Below are 19,748 nucleotides of genomic sequence, written 5' to 3'. Positions count from 1 at the left end.
TTATTAAGATCCTCTGCTTCATACTTGTCTGTCTCCATTTTTTTCTCTTTTAGCCAGTCTTTGAGAAGTTTTAATGCCCATTCTGTATTTTTTTGTGAGTTGGCTTCGTAGCTGTTATGCTCTATTTTGTCAAGTTCAGTCTCAGTAAGCTCTCTGTGTCTTGTCGTTGTTCGTTCTTCTATCCACTGTTTAAATGTTTTGTTTTTTTCCGTACATGTTAAAATTAATGTCAAAAATTTCCATTCTTAATTGTGGTTGTCCAGTGTTTGTCACAAGATGGCGCCAAACAGTAATCTTTATTGGCGCGGAGCGATTTTAATCATACAAGTAGTACTGGCTATGCGTTATTACTTTGGAGCGGTTATTATTTGAAAAGAACGAACCTGCAAATGTCTCAACTGACCAATCAGAATCAAGCATTCCAGAGAGCCGTGTAATAAACTGGTTTAAAGTGTTTACGGAAGCCATTTTTATGGAACAAATCATTATTTTTAACCCAGCGTTGGGTCAAAAAGAGACAAATCCAACATGTTGGATGAATTAACAAAAAAATATATATTTGACCCAATCCCAGGATTTGCAGTTAAAACAACCCATAGTTTAAATTACAACCCAACATGTTGCGTTCATCCCTTTTTGGAGGTAAAGGTAAAAAATGTTTTTATGTGATTTACCAACCTGATCTCATCGGAAAACATGCCTATTTGTGACCTTGGTGAGTCATAAGGGCCAATTTTTTGACATTTAGATTTATACATGAAGAGTTTGTTTCCAAAACGCCATAAATCAATTTCGAATAATTTGGGTAAAAATGTGTTTTCTATACCAAGAAAGTAACAAGATGAAATCCACTATTTTCTGTTGCAAACTTTCACATAGCATCTTTAGGTTATAATAACATAAAAATTAAACATTTGATTTTCAAAGATTTATTATAAAAACTGATACATTTTTCAACAAAATGCAATTAATCCAAGTTTTTTTTCAAAATGCTATAAATCTGTTACATTCATTTAGTTGACTAGTGGTATACACTGATAAAAAAATAAAACATGAATGGCATTATTCAAAACACTTTGTCATATTAAGAACACTCTCATTGCTGCTGTCATCCTTGGGATGTCGTCGCTGAACTTTTTTTGACAGCGATCAGCTGTAAAATGTTTTGGTCCTGCTCAATTTTCGTTGACTTCGGGTAAATAATAAAAAGTTTTTCATAAGATCCCCTGGGGTCAATGTGTTAGCATGACAGAAGCTTGATGCTGTCGTGTGAGAACAAGCAACAGCATTTTTCCTTCGCCCTGGTGCCTCTGGCGTAAATTATTTGCTTTTGATGGTTTACATTTCTTCCCAGCCACAGAAAACCACAGGTTTATCACTGCAAAAGTATTATTTTGTTTTTGTTTGTTTGTTGATCACCAAGTACAAAGTAGATGAGGAAAACTAGGATTCTATGTCTATTCAACACGCCGCCATTGTTGTTTACAATGCGTGGAATGGTGCGCTGTCATTGGTTAAGCAGATTTATTGCATTCTGCAGAGAAGGAGGACTGGCTTTTGTCGCAGTTTGGAAAAAAATGGAGAGAAGATGACAGAATAACACGGCGCATCTCGGATTTTGCATAAAATATTGACTTTACTTTTTAATACTGACCATATACAATACTGATTTTGGCGGTAACTTTTTTTTGAATGCGTTTATTACATTTACATTATTTACATATTACATTTTGGAACCAAACTCTTCATATCATCTGATAAATAGATAAATATTAATATTTGGCCGAGACACAACATTTTGAAAATCTGGAATCTGAGGGTTCCAAAAAAAAATTGGGGAGAAAATCACCTTTATAATCAAAAAACGATAATTTTGACCCATACAATGTATTGTTGGCTATTGCTACAAATATATACCGTGCTACTTAACACGGTTTTTTAGTCCAGGGTCACATTTTATGTGGTAGTGAATGATTTTACATGAATCTTTATGATCTGAATCATACAAAAATGTATAATTATTACAAAAAAGTACAAATGACACCATACCTTAACCCCAAAGGTACATGGGCAAAAGCAGATTGTATTGAAACGTTTAAATTGATATGAAATTGCCATGTAAAATAGGTACTTACTGCCAAGAGATTGGATTTGCTAAATGGGCTCTGCTGAATGAATTTTATATTTAAAAAGTTGACATCCAAGGAACACTGTCGTATTTTGCAACATGCATAACATTTCATTTATATTTTTGTAATATAGTTTTATTTATTTTCTGTTTGTTGTCACTAAACATGTATTTAGTTTGAGAAAAAAAATTACAGGTCAAAATCTTGTTAGATAGCTAAAACTGCATTCAGCGATGGTGTCGGTAAACAATGACTATTGTGTGACTTTGGTCGTGTTGCAAATCACAGTTAAGTTCCTGCCAAAATTATTTTGACATTTTTTTTACATATCAGTTGCTCTATGTCGTTTAAGCTCATATATAATGTGACTCTGCTGTGAAAACCCAGCTAAAGTTATTATTTGTGATTGACTGTTTTCAACATAAAATCATCTTATATAATGTAAAGAACATTCTGTGAAATTATAACTTTGATGTCTTTGATATTGACTGAGTTTTGAGATTTTTACATCAATGTGAAATCAATGAGTGAAATCACACTTTGATTCTCTTAATCTCATGTTGAATAGCCTTGATTTCACATATTTGCCTGATAATTGAATTGCTTTAAGCATTGCATTAGCGTTGCACTATTGCCACAGCATGTCTCTCAGGGTTAACTGTTGAAATTACACATCAGCCTCTTGTTTGACATGTTAGACAGTGTCAAGCATCTGACTTGTTTTCCAGAAGTCTCGTTGCCCGGTCAGCATTTTGGTTGCCGAGATTGAGTCGACTCGACTTCTCTCTTTGAGCCCAGTGGGACGTCCCTGCCATGGCTCTGTGTCTTTGCCTCATTGAATCTTCAGACTCAAAGCACTGTTGACAGGTCACTATGACAAGAGGGATCGTGTTACTCAGCCTCAGTGGCATTTGCTCTTCTTTTATAAATCAGAAGTCGAAGTGAATCTCTCACAGGCTTAGATCACTGCAGGGTCACACTCTTCAGTTCTACCTTTCTATTGGTGCTACACAGTGACTAAACATCTACTAAGAAGGTGGACTACCTCCAGGCCTAATGCTGTGTTTCCACCAGCCACGATAGAGGCGTCAATCGCGAGTGATTTCAATGTGAAAACGCGCTGACGCGCATCTGGAGGTCTCGTGGTGCGAATAAGCCATTTAGACTTATTTGCATGTCTAGTTTGTGTGAATGGCGCGAATTGAGCGTTGCCACGGCAAACGCGCAAGTAAAAAAATTTGAACTTTGGTGGAAAAACGCACCGCGTTAACCAATCAGGAGCTTGCTCTAGTAGTGACCTGATTACATGACGCAAATTTCTGCGTAAATGTCTTGATGACTAGAATTTCACGCTCGGCTTTCACGCCAGAAAGAAGCGAGTAAACTCAAACTGTTCAAGCGGCAAACTAGGAGCAGTTTTGCACAAATTTGACGCCTCAAACGCGGCTGGTGTGCACCCACGGTTCAAGGGATGATACTCGTGGAGTGAATAACGTTACTGTTATAAACGTCTCGTTCAGACCGCCAGCGACTAGCAGTAGCAGAGCGACATGATCTAATTTATTCAATGGAAGTTTGGCGACTTCCGGCATCACGAGCGACAGTGACGCTCAAAGTTTAACTTTTTACAAATGATGTGCCACTTTCAGGAGCGACTTCCAATGAGAGCAAACGGGTGGATTTTATGTCATCCATCTCTCTGAAGAGGACGGTACTGAAACGCCTCATCATTGAAAGAGACGGGCTACACAAAGCCAAAAAGTTGCTGGTGGTCTGAACTGGAGTTAATTCTTTGGCTTTAGGTAGTACACTTAAAAAAAACGTCTTGGGTTACGTATGTGCCTTTGTTCCCTGAGAAGGGAATGAGACGCTGCGTCTCCCTTCACTGTAAAAAATACTTTGCTGCCTTAAAATTTTTTGTTGAATCAACTCAGATTTACAAGTTATGTCAACAGAGATGAGTTGTCACAACTTATAAAAGATAGTTGAAAAAAGTCGACTCAATTTTATAAGTTATGACAACTCACCTGTAGTTATAACAACTCATCTCTAGTCAAGATAAATAAAAGTAAGTTGAAATGACTTGTAAATCCAAGCCGATTCAACAAAAAACTTTAAGGCAGCAAAGCATTTTTACAGTGTTGCTATAATTCCTGCGTACCTGTAAGCCGCTTTTGGCAATATTTCAGTGGTGAGGGCATTTTTACGTCACCTTGGGCTCCCGTGCACCCCGTCGGTGATGTCACACCCCATTGGTTGGATTTGATATACACATTCAGTCGTACTCACACCTGAAGGCATTCCCAAAGTGTCTCTATGGTGACACAGCGCAAGTTCCCTTGTAAGGGAACAGACTATACGCCTAGCTTTACACTTCTACTAGCATCCACATGCACACATTTATTAAATGTTTGTTTTCTGTGTAGTGAGCTTCCTAATTACATTTCTGTTGTCTTCTCCTCCGGGCATAGGACATATTAAGTTCTTGCTGTAACATCAACCCTCAGTGTCCTTAGGAGTTGATGCTATTGCTCCTCGGAGGCCGGATTTGACCTCGTTCGCTCTCCAATCAATTTTATTCAAGTATTATATAAGCCATTAGTAGGCAGGTCATAGCAGAACACCTAAACTCTGCGTGTAAGAGCATCTCAGCCACGAGGAGAGTAAATGAGATTTAATCTTAGTCTTTAAAGTGGGGTCACTTCCCTCGTGCGTATATGTGTACGATTCACCTCCCTGATGAGGTTGCAATGCCTACCGGTTTAACAGCTTCGCCATTCCCAAGTGAGAGCTTGAGATTTACTCCATGTGTAAACACAGGCAAGCAAACAGATTCGGCCCTTGAGAGGAACGCTCCACGCTTGGATTCCTGATGATCAGCTGAGTCAGGGAGCTGGTGTCTCTGAAACAGGAGCTGGTGTTTATAGAAGCACACATGGAATGTCAGGCCTATTTAACATTTGCACGTCCACGAGGCGCTAAAGAAATATGATGTTGTTTATCTCATGCCACTAATGTAGATGTTATTGAGCGTGGGATGTCATTAACATTATTTTGACTCATTTGCTCGTGATCCAGATTTCATTTTGGATCAGTCATCTTAAAGCTGTGCATTTGAAGTCAAACAAACACTACAAGACTTAAAAAGTACACCTTTGCAGGTACATATAGATACTAAATGTATATTAGAAGCCTTTTAACAGTTACTGCATGGCTGGACAATATAACAAGGTTAAAAGAAATGGTTTATTTTTTTAAGACCCTGCTGTGTCTTTTCAGGTTTAGTGCAAATCAATCCCTAACCTACTACAACCCCTTTTTCAATTTTGTCTGTTGTCATGCTCAGTCTTGTAGTGTGCACTTAGTCTGAACGATTTCCTTTATTGACCTCTGGCACAGTTAACACACCTGTTTCTAACATGCTGTGGTTTCAGTCTGGCCCACAACATATCCGGATGCAATTCCCTCAATAATTCCCTGTCACTCTCCACTATCTGTAGAATAAAGAGGCAACAGTCCCGTCCGAATGGATTATTTAACATACTTTGATGACTACCGATTTCAGCCAAACGTGGTCTCAAAACATACATTCACTCCTTATCGTAGCCATCCATCTCACACCCTGACTTAGTACTGGATTGCTTTCATCACTTAAAGGGACATTCCACTTAAAAAAAAAAAAATTATTCTTACCATTTTGGAATCCATTCAGCTGATCTCCGGGTCTGGCGCTAGCACTTTTAGCATAGCTTAGCATAATCCATTGAATCTGATTAGACCATTAGCATCACGCTAAAAAATAACCAAAGAGTTTAGATATTTTTCCTATTTAAAACTTGACTTTTCTGTAGTTACATCGTGTACTAAAGAGGGTCGCACAAAAGAAAGAAAGAAAATTAAAAGTTGTGATTTTCTAGGCAGATATGGTTAGGATCTATACTCTCATTCTGGCGTAATAATCAAGGGTTTGCTGCTGTGCCATGGCTGCAGCAGGCACAATGATATCACACAGCCCCCGAAAATAGTCCCCTTGGGGGACTAACTTTCAATAGAAGGGGACTATTTTCAGGCACTGCGTAATATAATTGCGCCTCCTGCAGCCATGTTGCGGCAGCAAAGTTGGAATGAGAGTATAGTTCCTATCCATATCGGCCTAGAAAATCGCAACTTTTAATTTTCTTTCGGTCTTAGTACACGATGTAACTAAAGAAGAGTCAAGTTTAAAATAGGACAAATATCAAAACTCTTGATTATTTTTTAGCGTGATGCTAATGGTCTAATCAGATTCAATGGATTATGCTAAGCTATGCTAAAAGTGGTCCCCCAGACCCGGAGATCAGCTGAATGGATTTCAAAACTATAAAAATCAAAAGTTTAACTCTAGGAGAGCTGGAAAAAGAGCCTATTTTTAAAAAAGTGGAGTGTCCCTTTAAGGCTATGTATTTTCTTCTATTTCCCGAATGTTTCCCTCTGTCTCCATGCAGGAGGAGAGTCTGCAAAGGCTGCAGGAAGATGAGATGAAGCGGAGGGAGATCACTGCTCACTTCCAGAGCACGCTGGTGGACATTCAGGGTCAGATCGAGCAGCACAGCAGCCGTAACAACAAGCTGTGTCAGGAGAACAGCGAGCTGGCCAACAAACTCAAGACTCTCATTGATCAGTATGAGAGAAGAGAACAGGTACACACAGAAGTAAAAACAACGTAATAACCACAAAAATCCACTGAAAGTGCATGGCTAGATTTATAATGCCTTTATTATTATTTCATACCGCAAACACAAGCTGTTTGTAAACAGAGCAAGCGTGCAATGTGCTTCACTGATGAAGCAACAGTACAGTAGTGATTTTTTTAAAGCTGTAATCCAGTTTTTGGGTTAAAAATAAGCTAATTTACGGAGCAAGTACAAAAATGATCAAATGATCTAATTCTCAACGGTAAACTTTGGTCAGATTTCACAGGAAATGTCAGTTGTTATCAAGTAATTTGCAATTTTATGGTTCAAACAGATGCGGCAATATAACATTATTGTAGTACAAATCAATTGCTTGTTATCAGGAGTGGATGACTGAGATGTACTACAAAATTTATCATAATGAAATGTTCTTTACATATAAGGAGGGGGCCATATTTCATCCTCATCTTTATTTCATCATCATCATCATCTTTATTTATTTGAGCATTTAAGTTACACAAAATTTAACATAATAACACGTTTCAATACAATTCAATATTTAGACCTAAATGTTGATTAATTCACACAGAACCACAGGACAAACATGTCATCGTCTGAGACAACGTAGTGACACAACGCACACTATGGAACAGGTTGTCCATTTAGGGCTTCTGTAGAAAAATGGCGATTTCCATGTAATAACGTAACGTAATAAAAAATAGATATTTGAAGCTTATTTACTATAACTTAACCCTAATAAGTCCCTTGGGGTCAATCCTACCCCCAAGCCACTTTTCTTTAGTTTAAAAACATGGTTCCCTTCATCTTAGTGGAATAATATTTTGTGACTTTCCAGATTATCTGTCAAGATTCATGTAAAAAACTGGGCTTGATTCGGTCGTTCTAAAGACGCGTAAAAAAATGTTACTTAGTCCCTTTGGGGGTAAAAATGACCACAATTGAAATGAATGGGAAATGCAAAAAAAAAAGTCATTTTTTTCTTTTTATTTGTCAAAAAAAATCAATGCATCCAGAATAAATCTGAAAATTTCAACACAGAAAGATAGGCCTGGTACTAGAGCACAAATGTTACATAGAAAATACATGCTCAATCTCACACATACACACACACACACACACACACACACACACACACACATTCTGGTTTCCATGTTTTGTGGGGACATTCCATAGACGTAATGCATTTTATACCATACAAACTGTATATTCTATTCCCCTTACCTACCCCATTCCCTAACCATCACAGAAACCCTTCTGCTTCTTCACATTTTCCAGAAACATCATTTTGTTTGATTTATAAGCTTGTTTCCTCATGGGGACATCAAAATGTCCCCACAAGGTCACAAAAATACTGGTATTCCTATCTTTGTGGGGACAATTGGTCCCCACAACGTGATAATTACCAGGTACACACACACACACACACACACACACACACACACACTTACATTCAGTCAAATTTCTGTGGCATTTTCAAAATGCATCAAAAACTACAAAAAAAGCTACTATTTGAAATAATATTTATTTTTAATGTCCTTTCTAATGTTTATATAAACATAAATTCACAAAATGTATAAATAAAGTAGTGATGTTGAGCAGTTGGCCACATCCAGTGAAATAAATTGGTCTCTGTGGTCCTCTGCTGGTCGAAGTGATTTATTTCCTGTAACTGTAATTCTTTTATGTTTTTTTTCTAAACAACAAATGGCTGAATTCAACACATAACATCTAGATTAATATCTAAAAACAATTTAAATCAAATTTATTTTTCAGGCAAGCTAATGGTGTAGTTGAAAAATTGAGTGGTAAACCGGTATAAAAGTACTTCATATCTCCCAAAACACAGCATTAATGTATAGATGGGAAGTAAATGAAAAAAATGATATATTATTTGTATCATTAAAACATTTATATTTTTTTGTAATTACTCTTTTAAACTCTAGGGTCATTTTTACCCCTGCGTAACTATAACGTATACAGGAAAATAGGGTCTTATGAGGGTTAAACCAAAACAAGCACATCAAAGCACTAAAACATTGATAATTTTAAAGTTTGTGTACATTTTAGCGGCATTTAGTGGTAAGATTGCAAATTGCAACCAAGAGCTCTCCCTTCAATTTCAAAATGCAAATGGTAGTCACCTCAGGACAGTTTGTCCATTAAGGGCTACTGTAGAAACATGACGATGACTTCCGTATAAAGTGTATGTAGATAAAACTTTATTATAACATAATAAAAACAATAGAGTTTATTATGTAAGGTCTTTATACACAACTGATAATATGGTTATGTATTATATTGCATTTCCGTCAAGAGATCCTACTAAAAGTTACACAATGCACCTTTAAGTCTCATTGGTTCCTGCATGTCAGCTAGTTACAAAAAAACAAACAAGACTTTTATTCGCCCACAGGAGTCCTTTAAATTACTTTTATGATTGATGTATGTGTGATTTCTTTAGATTCAGCATTGGCATAGGATGACATAAGGGAGAGTACAGTCATGAGCACTTCCCATTGTTATTTAATGTTGCTTCATTAAAACCTACACTTTAAAAAAATCCTGGGTATTTTCAACCCAGTGTTAGGTCAAAAAAGGCATAAACTCAGCCTTTGGGTTGAATGAACCCAGAAAATGTTTACATTTACCAAACAATGGGTTTAAAAAATCCAATTTACACCCAACAGGCTGGGGTCGTCCCCTTTTCACACAAAAATAACACAGCATTTTTAGAGCACACATTGCAAAAGATATCAGTAAATCTTTTCCAATAAAAATCCAGATAAATAGATTCATGGCACATTATCTTTTATTTTGCAGCTAAGTGCTGTAATAAATATGCACCACATACACTTGCAGTGTGAAACAGGCCTAATATATTGACAATATCTAGACAATTCAGCCATATATCTTAACTAAACTGTTCACCAAAGCACAGTCAAGATTAGATTTTACTAAACCTTTTAAAAGTGTTGGGCTAGAGATTGTAATACATTTCGTAAATGCATCGAAAAAGTTGACAAAAGATGAATCTGAAACCTTGTAAGTATTTCAATAAGCCATAACTGTACTGTAAGTTCGCCTGTGAGCTGCTTTCTGCAATCACTGCACATACAAAATATATGCACATCATGAGGGAAGACATCTCGTGTATCCAAGAGCTGTAATTTCACCACCCTCACTCACACATCCTAAACCTGCTATATGCACTACCAAAGACACTTGTGCGCATTTTAATTTGACTCAGTGATTCACACCCTGTTCGACAGTGAATCTTGCACCTTGTAAAACGCTCTTGTATGCTGTATCTAATCACACAAGGATCGACCGGTAGAATGACAGGCCTGATGTGAGGGAAGTGAAGCTCAATCTGTCATGCTGATGGGTACCACAGAGACTGCTCACACACAGCTGTGCGGTGGGCTAAAACAGAGCCCATTCTTCAACGAGAATTTAAATGACTTCATGTGTCAAATCGTAGCATGTGTCTCTACTGCCCTCTGCTGCCAAATGTGGAGACTGGCACACTGTGATTTAAAGAGATAGTTCACCCAAAAATGAAAATTCTGTCATCATTTACTCATCCTCATGTTGTTATAAACCTGTATGAATTTCTTTTTTATGATGAACACAAAATAAGATATTTTGAGAAATTATGGTAAACACACAGCAGATATAGTGTCCACTGACTTCCATGGTATAAAAAATATGATGGAATTTAATGGGTATCGTCAACTGTGTGCTTTTCATCACTTATCAAAATATTTTATTCATCATTTATCACAATACTTCCAAAATATTTTTTCCCACCATGGAAGTCAATGGCCACCATCCGCTGTGCGTCCACCATCATTTCTCAAAATATCTTCTTTTCTGTTCATCAGAAAAAGGAAATTCATACAGGTTTAAAACAACATGAGGATGAGTAAATGATGACATCATTTTCATTTTAAAGTGAACTATCTCTTTAACTGTAGAGGGCCAAATAAGGGGCCTCAAGGTGACTTATTTATTATTTAAAGGGATAGTTCAGTCAAAAATGAAACTTCTGTCATCATTTACTCACCCTTATGCTGTTCTTAACCTGTATGAGTTTTTATTTTTATTTTGATGAACACAAAAGTAGATATTTTGATAAATGATGGTAAACACATAGCATAATGTCCATTGACTTCCATAGTAGGAAAACAAATATTATGGAAGCATTGTGATAAATGATGAAGAAGATATTTTGATAAATGATGGTGACGTAGCTTTATATTTGTTTTTCCTACTATGGAAGTCAATGGTTACAATCAGCTGTGTGCTTAACATCATTTATCAAATGCATACAGGTTTAGAACATGAAGATGAGAAAATGATGACAGAATTTTCGTTTTTGAGTGAACTATCCCTTTAAGATAAGACCAAAAATATTAAAATAAACTAAAACAACTAAATCAAGATATTTCTATATTCTTAATATACATCTTTTTATTTAAGTCATGCTCTAAAATATTTTTTGAAAATAAATTTTAAATGGGGAGGCTTCATATATTGTTATGGATAAAGAATTCGAAATGGTTGAGATCCACTGCTGTAGAGGGAGGTCCAATGTGATTTTAAACAAGAAAACATAGACCATAAACCTTTTGTTGGGCCTGAAAACATCCTTAAAGGAATAGTCCATTTTGTTAAAAAAAATCCAGATAATTTACTCACCACCATGCCATCCAAAATGCCGATGTCCCCCCCCGCCCAGTCAAGAAGAAACTATGTTTCCCGAGGAAAACATTCCAGGATTTTTCTCATTTTAATGGTCTTTAATGGACACCAACACGTAACAGTTTTAATGCAGTCTAAAAGGACTCCCAACGATCCCAAACGAGGCACAAGGGTCCCATCCAGCAAAACGACTGTCATCCCCGGCAAGAAAAACAAAAACATGCACCTCTAAACCACAACTTCTCATCTATCTCCGGTCCTGTGATGCACCAGGGCGACCTCACGTAATTGCGTAATGACATTGAAAGGTCACGCGTTACATATATGAAACGCACATTTGCAGACCATTTTAAACAATAAACTGACACAAAGACATTAATTATTATCATTCGGCATACAACAACGTCGGAACGGTCCGCTTTCTCCACACTTGTAAACACTGGGGCGTAGTTTCGCATACGTCATCCGTGACCTCTTGACGTGATGACGTATTACGTAAGGTCGCGCTGAAGGCAAAAAGTTATGGTTTAAAAGTGCATATTTTTTATTTTTCTTGCCAAAAATGACAATCGTTTCGCTAGATAAGACCCTTATGCCTCGTTTGGATGGTTTAGAGTCCTCTGAAACTGCAATTTTAAACTGCATTAAAAGTGTTTAGTGTTGGGGTCTATTTAAAATGAGAAAAATCCTGGAATGTTTCCTTAAAAAACAATTTCTTCTCGACTGAACAAAGAAAGACATCAACATTTTCGATGACATGGTGGCGAGTAAATTATCTGGATTTTTTTTTCAATATGTAACATTTAGTTACAGACATATATACATTTGGTATCAGACCTTTACTATTATGCACTCTTTAGGTGTTTTTTCGAAATGGTACCACCGCAGCGCCTTTTGTACCTTTCCTTCTAAAAGTGTGCCAGACAATGTACAATAACCTTTCTGATGGAGACCAACAAATTGTTTTGCTGTTAAATTTGTGTTTTGTGTTGACTGATGAAAATGAAGTTAGTTTTGTTCCAAGAAAGCTCCGCCTATTAAAGTGTACACTATACAATCCTGTATTGATGTGCTTGGTTCTAGAATCTAGATGAAAATCAATATTGCTGACCTTAAAGATATTTAAAGGGGTGATATCACGTGGAATCAAATTGTCTTTGATCTTTTGAAATAGGAGTTTAATGTAACGTGAAAACATTCTGTACGTAACTCAGATCTTCCTTCAAAAGAATGCCAAATTGTCATAGAAATTGAATTATGACTGTATTTGTTGCTAAATAACACCATAAGAGGACCTTGTAACATAAAAACGTATGATATAATATGATCCTTGTATGTTTCTTCTGTGTTTCTTTTAGAGTTTAGAGAAGATCTTTAAACACAGAGATCTACAGCAGAAATTGTCTGATGCCAAACTGCAAGAAGCAAACATGCTACTTAACCAGGCAGAAGAGAAGCACAAGAGAGAGAAGGAATATGTAAGACACACTCCTTAGATATGCCTCATGTAAACTGAAGGGCTTACAATTGGATTTGCATGTACTTATACTGAATACACATTTACAAAGTCCAAAATTAACATGCAATCAAATGCACATAAAATTATCTAATCCATATAATCAATAACTTTAAATAACTCCAAAAATGCCTTAATTTTATCACATTAAACGTTTGATAGTCACCTCTGTTGGTTGTAAGCATGTGTGATTTAAATTAAAGCATCTGCTTAAGTAAACAACTCTCTCAGCGACTTTACATCAGTGGAAAATTTCCCATCCAAATGGGAAAATGCACCTAAGTGACACATGTAAAGTAATACTCACCAAAGAGAGATCTTGAAAATCTCAATTTAAGTATTTGTGAAACTAAAGAATGAAGTGTGGCCAGTTTAATGGCAAGTAAAATAATTATGGCCTGGACATTTTTTGTCAAAATGTTAATTTTGGACCCTGTTTAGAATAATGTATTATATACCACTTAAGAAAAGTGTTCTTGAGTTAACATCTTACCATTTATGTTGTTAGTTGCTTAAAGAGGCAATTGATAAAACAAAGAAATGCTACGCAATGCGGGAGCAGGAGTTACAGATGAAGAAACAGGTAAAAATGAGTTTCTGGTCTCTCTCACCTGTTTGTGTGTGTTACTCAGTTACTCACTCACGCTGCAGAATGGAAACTACAGGCAAAAGAACTGAAAGAACAGCACACACTCATGCAGGCTCAGGTGAATATCTTATCTGCTGCTGTGCCATTACCCATAAACCCATTCTCTATTCTCTATAGCTTTGACACCTACCTATACCCAGTTAACAACCCCTTAAACAAATCTTTGATAGATAAAAAAGACAGATAAATATAAGAAACATCACATAGTCATGCAGGCTCAGGTGAATATCTACTGCTGTGCCATCACCTATAATTCCATTCTCTACCCTTTCTAGCTTTGACGCCTATCTATACCCAGTTAACAACCCCATAAACATATCTTTGATAGATAGATAGATAGATAGATAGATAGATAGATAGATAGATAGATAGATAGATAGATAGATAGATAGATAGATAGATAGATAGACAGACAGACAGACAGACAGACAGACAGACAGACAGACAGACAGACAGACAGACAGACAGACAGACAGACAGACAGACAGACAGACAGACAGACAAATCAAACTAGACAGACAGAAAGATGAAACAAACTAGACAGACAAACAGAACAAACTAGACAGAACAAACAAGATATACCCTGCTGAAAAAAACAGCATCAAACCCGCTTGGACCAGCATGGAATCATGCTGGTCTATGCTAGTTTGATGCTGGTTTAGCTGGTGGTCACCAGCATACCAGCACCAAAACACAACATATGCTGGTCTTGCTGGTATGATCGGCATGGGTTGCTGGTGCTGGTTTGGTGCTGGTTTAGCTGGTGCTAATGCTCGTGCTGATGCTAGTTTGGTGCTGGTCATGGTGTTCACTAGCAAACCAGCACCAAAACACAACATATGCTGGCCTTGCTGGTATGCTGTTTTTTTCAGCAGGGTAAATAGACAGACAGACCGACAACAGACAGAAAGAAATATGAACCTAGACAGACAGACAGACCAAACTAGATTGACAGACAAACAGACAAAAGGAAGACAGAAAGACAGAACAAACTAGACAGACAGAACACACTAGACAGATCAAACAAGATAAATAGACAGACAGAAGGAAGACAGACAAGCAAACCAAACTAGTAGAGAGACAGAACAAACAAGATGGATAGACAAAATAAACTAGATATATAGACAAACCAAACTAGATAGATAGAGACAAACAGACAGACAGATAGACCAAACCAAACTAGACAGACAGAACAAACAAGATAGAAAGACAGACAGACAGACAGACGGAAGACGGACAGAAATACATATCAAACTAGATAGACAGACAAACCAAACTAGATAGACAGACTGATCAAACTAGATAGACAGACAGATGGAGGATGTACAAACAAACAAAAGGAAGACAGAAAGACAGATCAAACTAGATAGAAAGACAGACAGAAGAAAGACAGACAGACAAACAAACAGACCAAACTAGATAGACAGAAAGACAAACCAAACTAGACAGACAGACAGACCAAACTAGATAGACAGACAGACCAAACTACATAGACAGACTTACCAAACTAGATAGACAAGCAGACGGACAGACCAAACTATACAGACAGATCGAACTAGACAGACAGACAGACAGAACAAACTACTAGACAGACCAAATAAGATAGATAGACAGACAAACGGAAGACAGACAGAAAGACAAATCAAACTAGACAGACAGACAAACCAAACTAGATGGACAGACAGACAGACAGACAGACAGACAAACAAAAGGAAGACAGAAAGACATATCAAACTAGATAGAAAGACAGACAGACAGACAGACAGACAGACAGACAAACCAAACTAGACAGACAGACAGACCAAACTACATAGATAGACAGACCAAACTAGATAGATAGACAGACCAAACTAGATAGATAGACAGACAGACAAACCAAACTAGATAGACAGACAAACAAACAAACAGACCAAACTAGATAGACAGACAAACAAACAAACAAACAGACCAAACTAGATAGACAGACAAACAGAAGGAAGACAGAAAGACAGAACAAACTAGACAGACTAAACAAGATAGACAGACAGACAGACAGACAGACAGAGAGGAGGATGACTGACAGACAGATCAAACTAGATAGATAGACAAAACAAACTAGACAGACAAACAGACAGACAGATGGACCAAACTAGATAGACAAGCAGACAGACAGACCAAGCTATATATACAGACAGATCAAACTAGACAGACAGACAGACAGAACAAACTACTAGACAGACCAAACAAGATAGATAGACAGACAGATGGAAGACAGACATAAAGACATATCAAAGTAGACAGACCAAACTAGACAGACAAACAAAACTAGATAGACAGACAGGCAGACAAACCAAACTAGATAAGATAGACAGACAGACAGACCAAACTAGATATATAGACAGACAGACGGACAAACCAAATTAGATAGACAGACAGACATACCAAACTAGACAGACAGGCAAACCAAAATAGATAGACAAATCAAACTAGATAGACAGACAGACCAAAAGATAGATAGACAGACCAAACTAGATAGATAGATAGACAGACAGACAGACAAACCAAACTAGATAGACAGACAGACAGACAGACAAACAAACAAACAGAAGGAAGACAGAACAAACTAGACAGACTAAACAAGATAGACAGACAAAAGGAAGATAGACAGACAGACAGACAGGAGGAAGACTGACAGACAGATCAAACTAGACAGACAGATAGATCAAACTAAATAGACATACAGCCAAAACTAGACAGACAGATAGTTTTGTAAGAGAAATGCAAGTGAAATAATGTAGTGAAATAAATATGCACCTCTTGTCTAACCGTCTGTAAATCAACACAAAGATGCTGATGCTATTTAAATTGAGTTTGACTTTAAGGTAATTACAGTAACGGCTATATAAAGACTTCCTTCCCCTCAGCAGTCTACTGACAGACAGAACGATATTATGCTGTTAAATTATTATAGTGTCTACTATGCTAAATAATAACTGAAAGCTATGAATTGATTCACTGCTGCTATTATAAAACAATGGGTGACGTTCTGAGTGAATGCAGAAGAGATTCATTTATAATAAAGCTTTAAGTTTTTGAATGGACCATTTGCCTTGACTAATTTATATAACATAAACTGCAGCTGTAATCGTTACTCTTTACATCAAGTCTATATTTCAAATGACACAACCAGTCTAGTTAAACAGGAAATTCAAACCTCATTTGGATCCTGGGACCAAATGAGATTTGTTAAAACCTTGACTGGTTCATGATGTTATTCAGTGTGGTGTGAAAAATAATATAAACATCAGATAACTGAATACACGAAGGACAGAGCAAAAGAAGTACAAATGTTAATAATTGTCATCATCATGCATGCATGTTATTGTTTTATGGAAATACTTCTTTTTATTTTTTGCTGCTTTTCAGATAGAGTCTAATTCAACCTCCTTTTTTTGTAGCTCGTGTTGTATTCCCAAAAGTTTGAAGAGTTCCAGGCTACACTGGGGAAGAGTAATGACATTTATGTTACTTTCAAACAGGAAATGGACAAGGTATGCATTACAGACTTTTGACACCAATAACTGTAGTCTTTTGGTTTGGAACAAGTAATTTGTAAGCATACAATTCCAATATTATATGTATTTGTTTATGTATTTAGGATTGTTTTAACATATGGTTTGCTTAAATATGGACAAACCCAACCGTTGGTTTAAAGTAACATGAAAATGTCCAAATTTGACCCAACCATAGGTTGAAACATCCCACCATAGATTAATTTATTCCCAGTGGTTGGGTTTGTCCATATGTTACTCGGCTAAAACAACCAAGCATTCTTTAGTGTATAAAGTCTATGTCTTAAAAAGCACTGACTTGATTTTTATTAAAACAGATGACAAAGAAGATGAAAAAGCTAGAAAAGGAGTCAAATATATGGAAGACACGGTTTGAAAGCTGCAACAAAGCTCTTGTTGAAATGATAGAGGAGGTAACTTGTAACTTCTTCACACACAACCTATCAGCATTTGACTATTGGATCTGCACTTGCTAACTACATGCTTATTCCAACAGAGATCAGAAAAGGCGAAAGAGTTTGAACTCTTTACTGTAAAGATTGACCGGCTGGAGACTTTATGCCGAGCCTTGCAAGATGAGAGAAAATGTCTGTACAGTAAGATTCAAGATATTCGTTTCCCAGACAAAGCAGCCATATCACCTCCACAAGTGGATGAGCTTCCAGACATCGCCCAACTTTCTAACCTGGCACCTAGCCCTTTAATGACCGCCGAGATGGAGAAGCTGCGACAGGAGCAGATCCGTCTGCAGGAATTTGCTGCCGCCTTGGCGACTCCCATAGCAGATGACAGTGGGGAAACAGACAGTGAGGAAGATGAGTCTAAACTAGAGTTCCCAACTGTTCCTGAGGTCCCAAAAATTGAGCTCAAAAAAGAAACAGATGAACTGAAATTAATTCAAGAGGAACCATCTATAGCAGAAGATAACAAACCAGAGGCTGTTGTTGCCGATGAAAAGAAGCAATTACCCACAAATCCTGAGCCAACCAAACTTGAAGCAGAAACTAAATCTCCCCAAGATGAAGAGAAAGCATCACCCACAAATCTGGAACCAACCAAACCTAAAGCAGAATCCAAACCTCCCCAAGTTGAAGAAAAGCCATCATCTACAAATCCTGAACCAACCAAACCTAAAGCAGAATCCAAACCTCCACAAGTTGAAGAAAAGCCAATACCCACAAATCCTGAACCAACCAAACCTGAAGCAGAATCCAAATCTCCCCAAGTTGAAGAAAAGCCATTACCCACAAATCCTGAACCAACCAAACCTGAAGCAGAATCCAAACCTCCACAAGTTGAAGAAAAGCCATTACCCACAAATCCTGAACCAACCAAACCTGAAGCAGAATCCAAACCTCCACAAGTTGAAGAAAAGCCATTACCCACAAATCCTGAACCAACCAAACCTGAAGCAGAATCCAAACCTCCACAAGTTGAAGAAAAGCCATTACCCACAAATTCCAAACTAACCAAACCTGAAGCAGAATCCAAACCTTCCCAAGAACCTCAACAACCGGAAATTACGGAACAACAAGAGTCAGCCAAAGAGAAACCAAAGCAAGAAGTAGTCACAAAAGTAGAAGCGATCAAACAAGAAACAGTCAAACAAGGACCTACTGAGCCACGACCTGTTGTGAAAGAAGAGGCAATACCAGAACAGAAGAATGTTGCAGTTGTTAAATCCGAACTACCTAAAACAGAGTCATCCAAACAAGAGTCCCCCAAAGAGGAGCACGTTCAGAAAGATGAAGCAGCATCAGATGGAGCCAAAGCACAGGCAACAAAATCTAAAGCCCCAAAATCCCAAGAGGCCAAATCAAAGAACGGCAAACCTCAGTCTAAAAAACAAGCTACTTCCAAGAAAAAGGGTTCTGCTAAGGGTGGGAATAAAAGCTAGGCCATATAAGAGTGCAGTATCATATAGGATTTTCTATATTGTCAGATCGGTTTGTTTTAGTGTAGTTGTGTGTCTTGTTGTTTGCGAGTTACAGGTAACATATAAGATGACAAACAGGTCATAAGCTGCTTGCCTTTCCAGAAAGTTTTACATTACGGGTGGTTTGCATAGTTTACGTTTTGCATAGTTTTCAGAATGTAACGTGGGTTTTTTAACTTTTTAAGGTAATACTCAAGTATAATACTTGTAATACCTTCAAATAAACATCTGTTGACAATCCTACACCTCCTGTTGTTTTTCACTAACCTAGTTCTGGACACTGCAAGTCTTATTATTCAGGAAAGTAAAAGCAATTTTCTTTCAACAAGTCACACAAGTATGGGCATCTTTATTGTCGAGAACACAAATGGTGCGTGAGTCAAGTATAAGCAATGGTAATAGCATTTGGACAATTAAAAAAGATTTAGATTCCCCATCATAGATAATTGCTGGTCACTAGCATACAGTAACTCCTAGTGCACACCACGATTTTTACCCAAGCAGTTTCCATGGTTACAGCCTAAAAAGGCAAGCAGCTTTCATGCATGTACAGTTCACTGTGATTTCTA

The 19,748-nt window shown here is 37.2% G+C and overlaps 1 protein-coding gene across 3 annotated transcripts in view; it reads left to right on the top strand.

Annotated features, from left to right (window-relative positions):
• The window catches only part of txlnba (taxilin beta a), a 31,665-nt gene extending 12,243 nt beyond the window's left edge, over window positions 1-19,422 (top strand). For 2 of the 3 annotated variants that reach the window (XM_055186432.2, XM_055186434.2), the window contains exons 5-10: window positions 6,614-6,808; window positions 12,886-13,005; window positions 13,676-13,750; window positions 17,130-17,222; window positions 17,561-17,656; window positions 17,740-19,422. In XM_055186432.2, coding sequence (XP_055042407.2) covers window positions 6,614-6,808; window positions 12,886-13,005; window positions 13,676-13,750; window positions 17,130-17,222; window positions 17,561-17,656; window positions 17,740-19,140 — 1,980 coding nt within the window. In that variant the 3' untranslated portion in view covers window positions 19,141-19,422. Of the gene's footprint in view, window positions 1-6,613; window positions 6,809-12,885; window positions 13,006-13,551; window positions 13,627-13,675; window positions 13,751-17,129; window positions 17,223-17,560; window positions 17,657-17,739 lie in introns of all 3 variants that reach the window. The other variant, XM_055186433.2, reaches the window with a different exon arrangement.
• The last annotated feature ends 326 nt before the right edge of the window (window positions 19,423-19,748 follow it).

The sequence above is a fragment of the Misgurnus anguillicaudatus genome, chromosome 18 (assembly GCF_027580225.2).
Source record: "Misgurnus anguillicaudatus chromosome 18, ASM2758022v2, whole genome shotgun sequence".
Classification (NCBI taxonomy): domain Eukaryota; kingdom Metazoa; phylum Chordata; class Actinopteri; order Cypriniformes; family Cobitidae; genus Misgurnus; species Misgurnus anguillicaudatus.
This window is presented reverse-complemented; position numbering and strand designations above follow the sequence as displayed.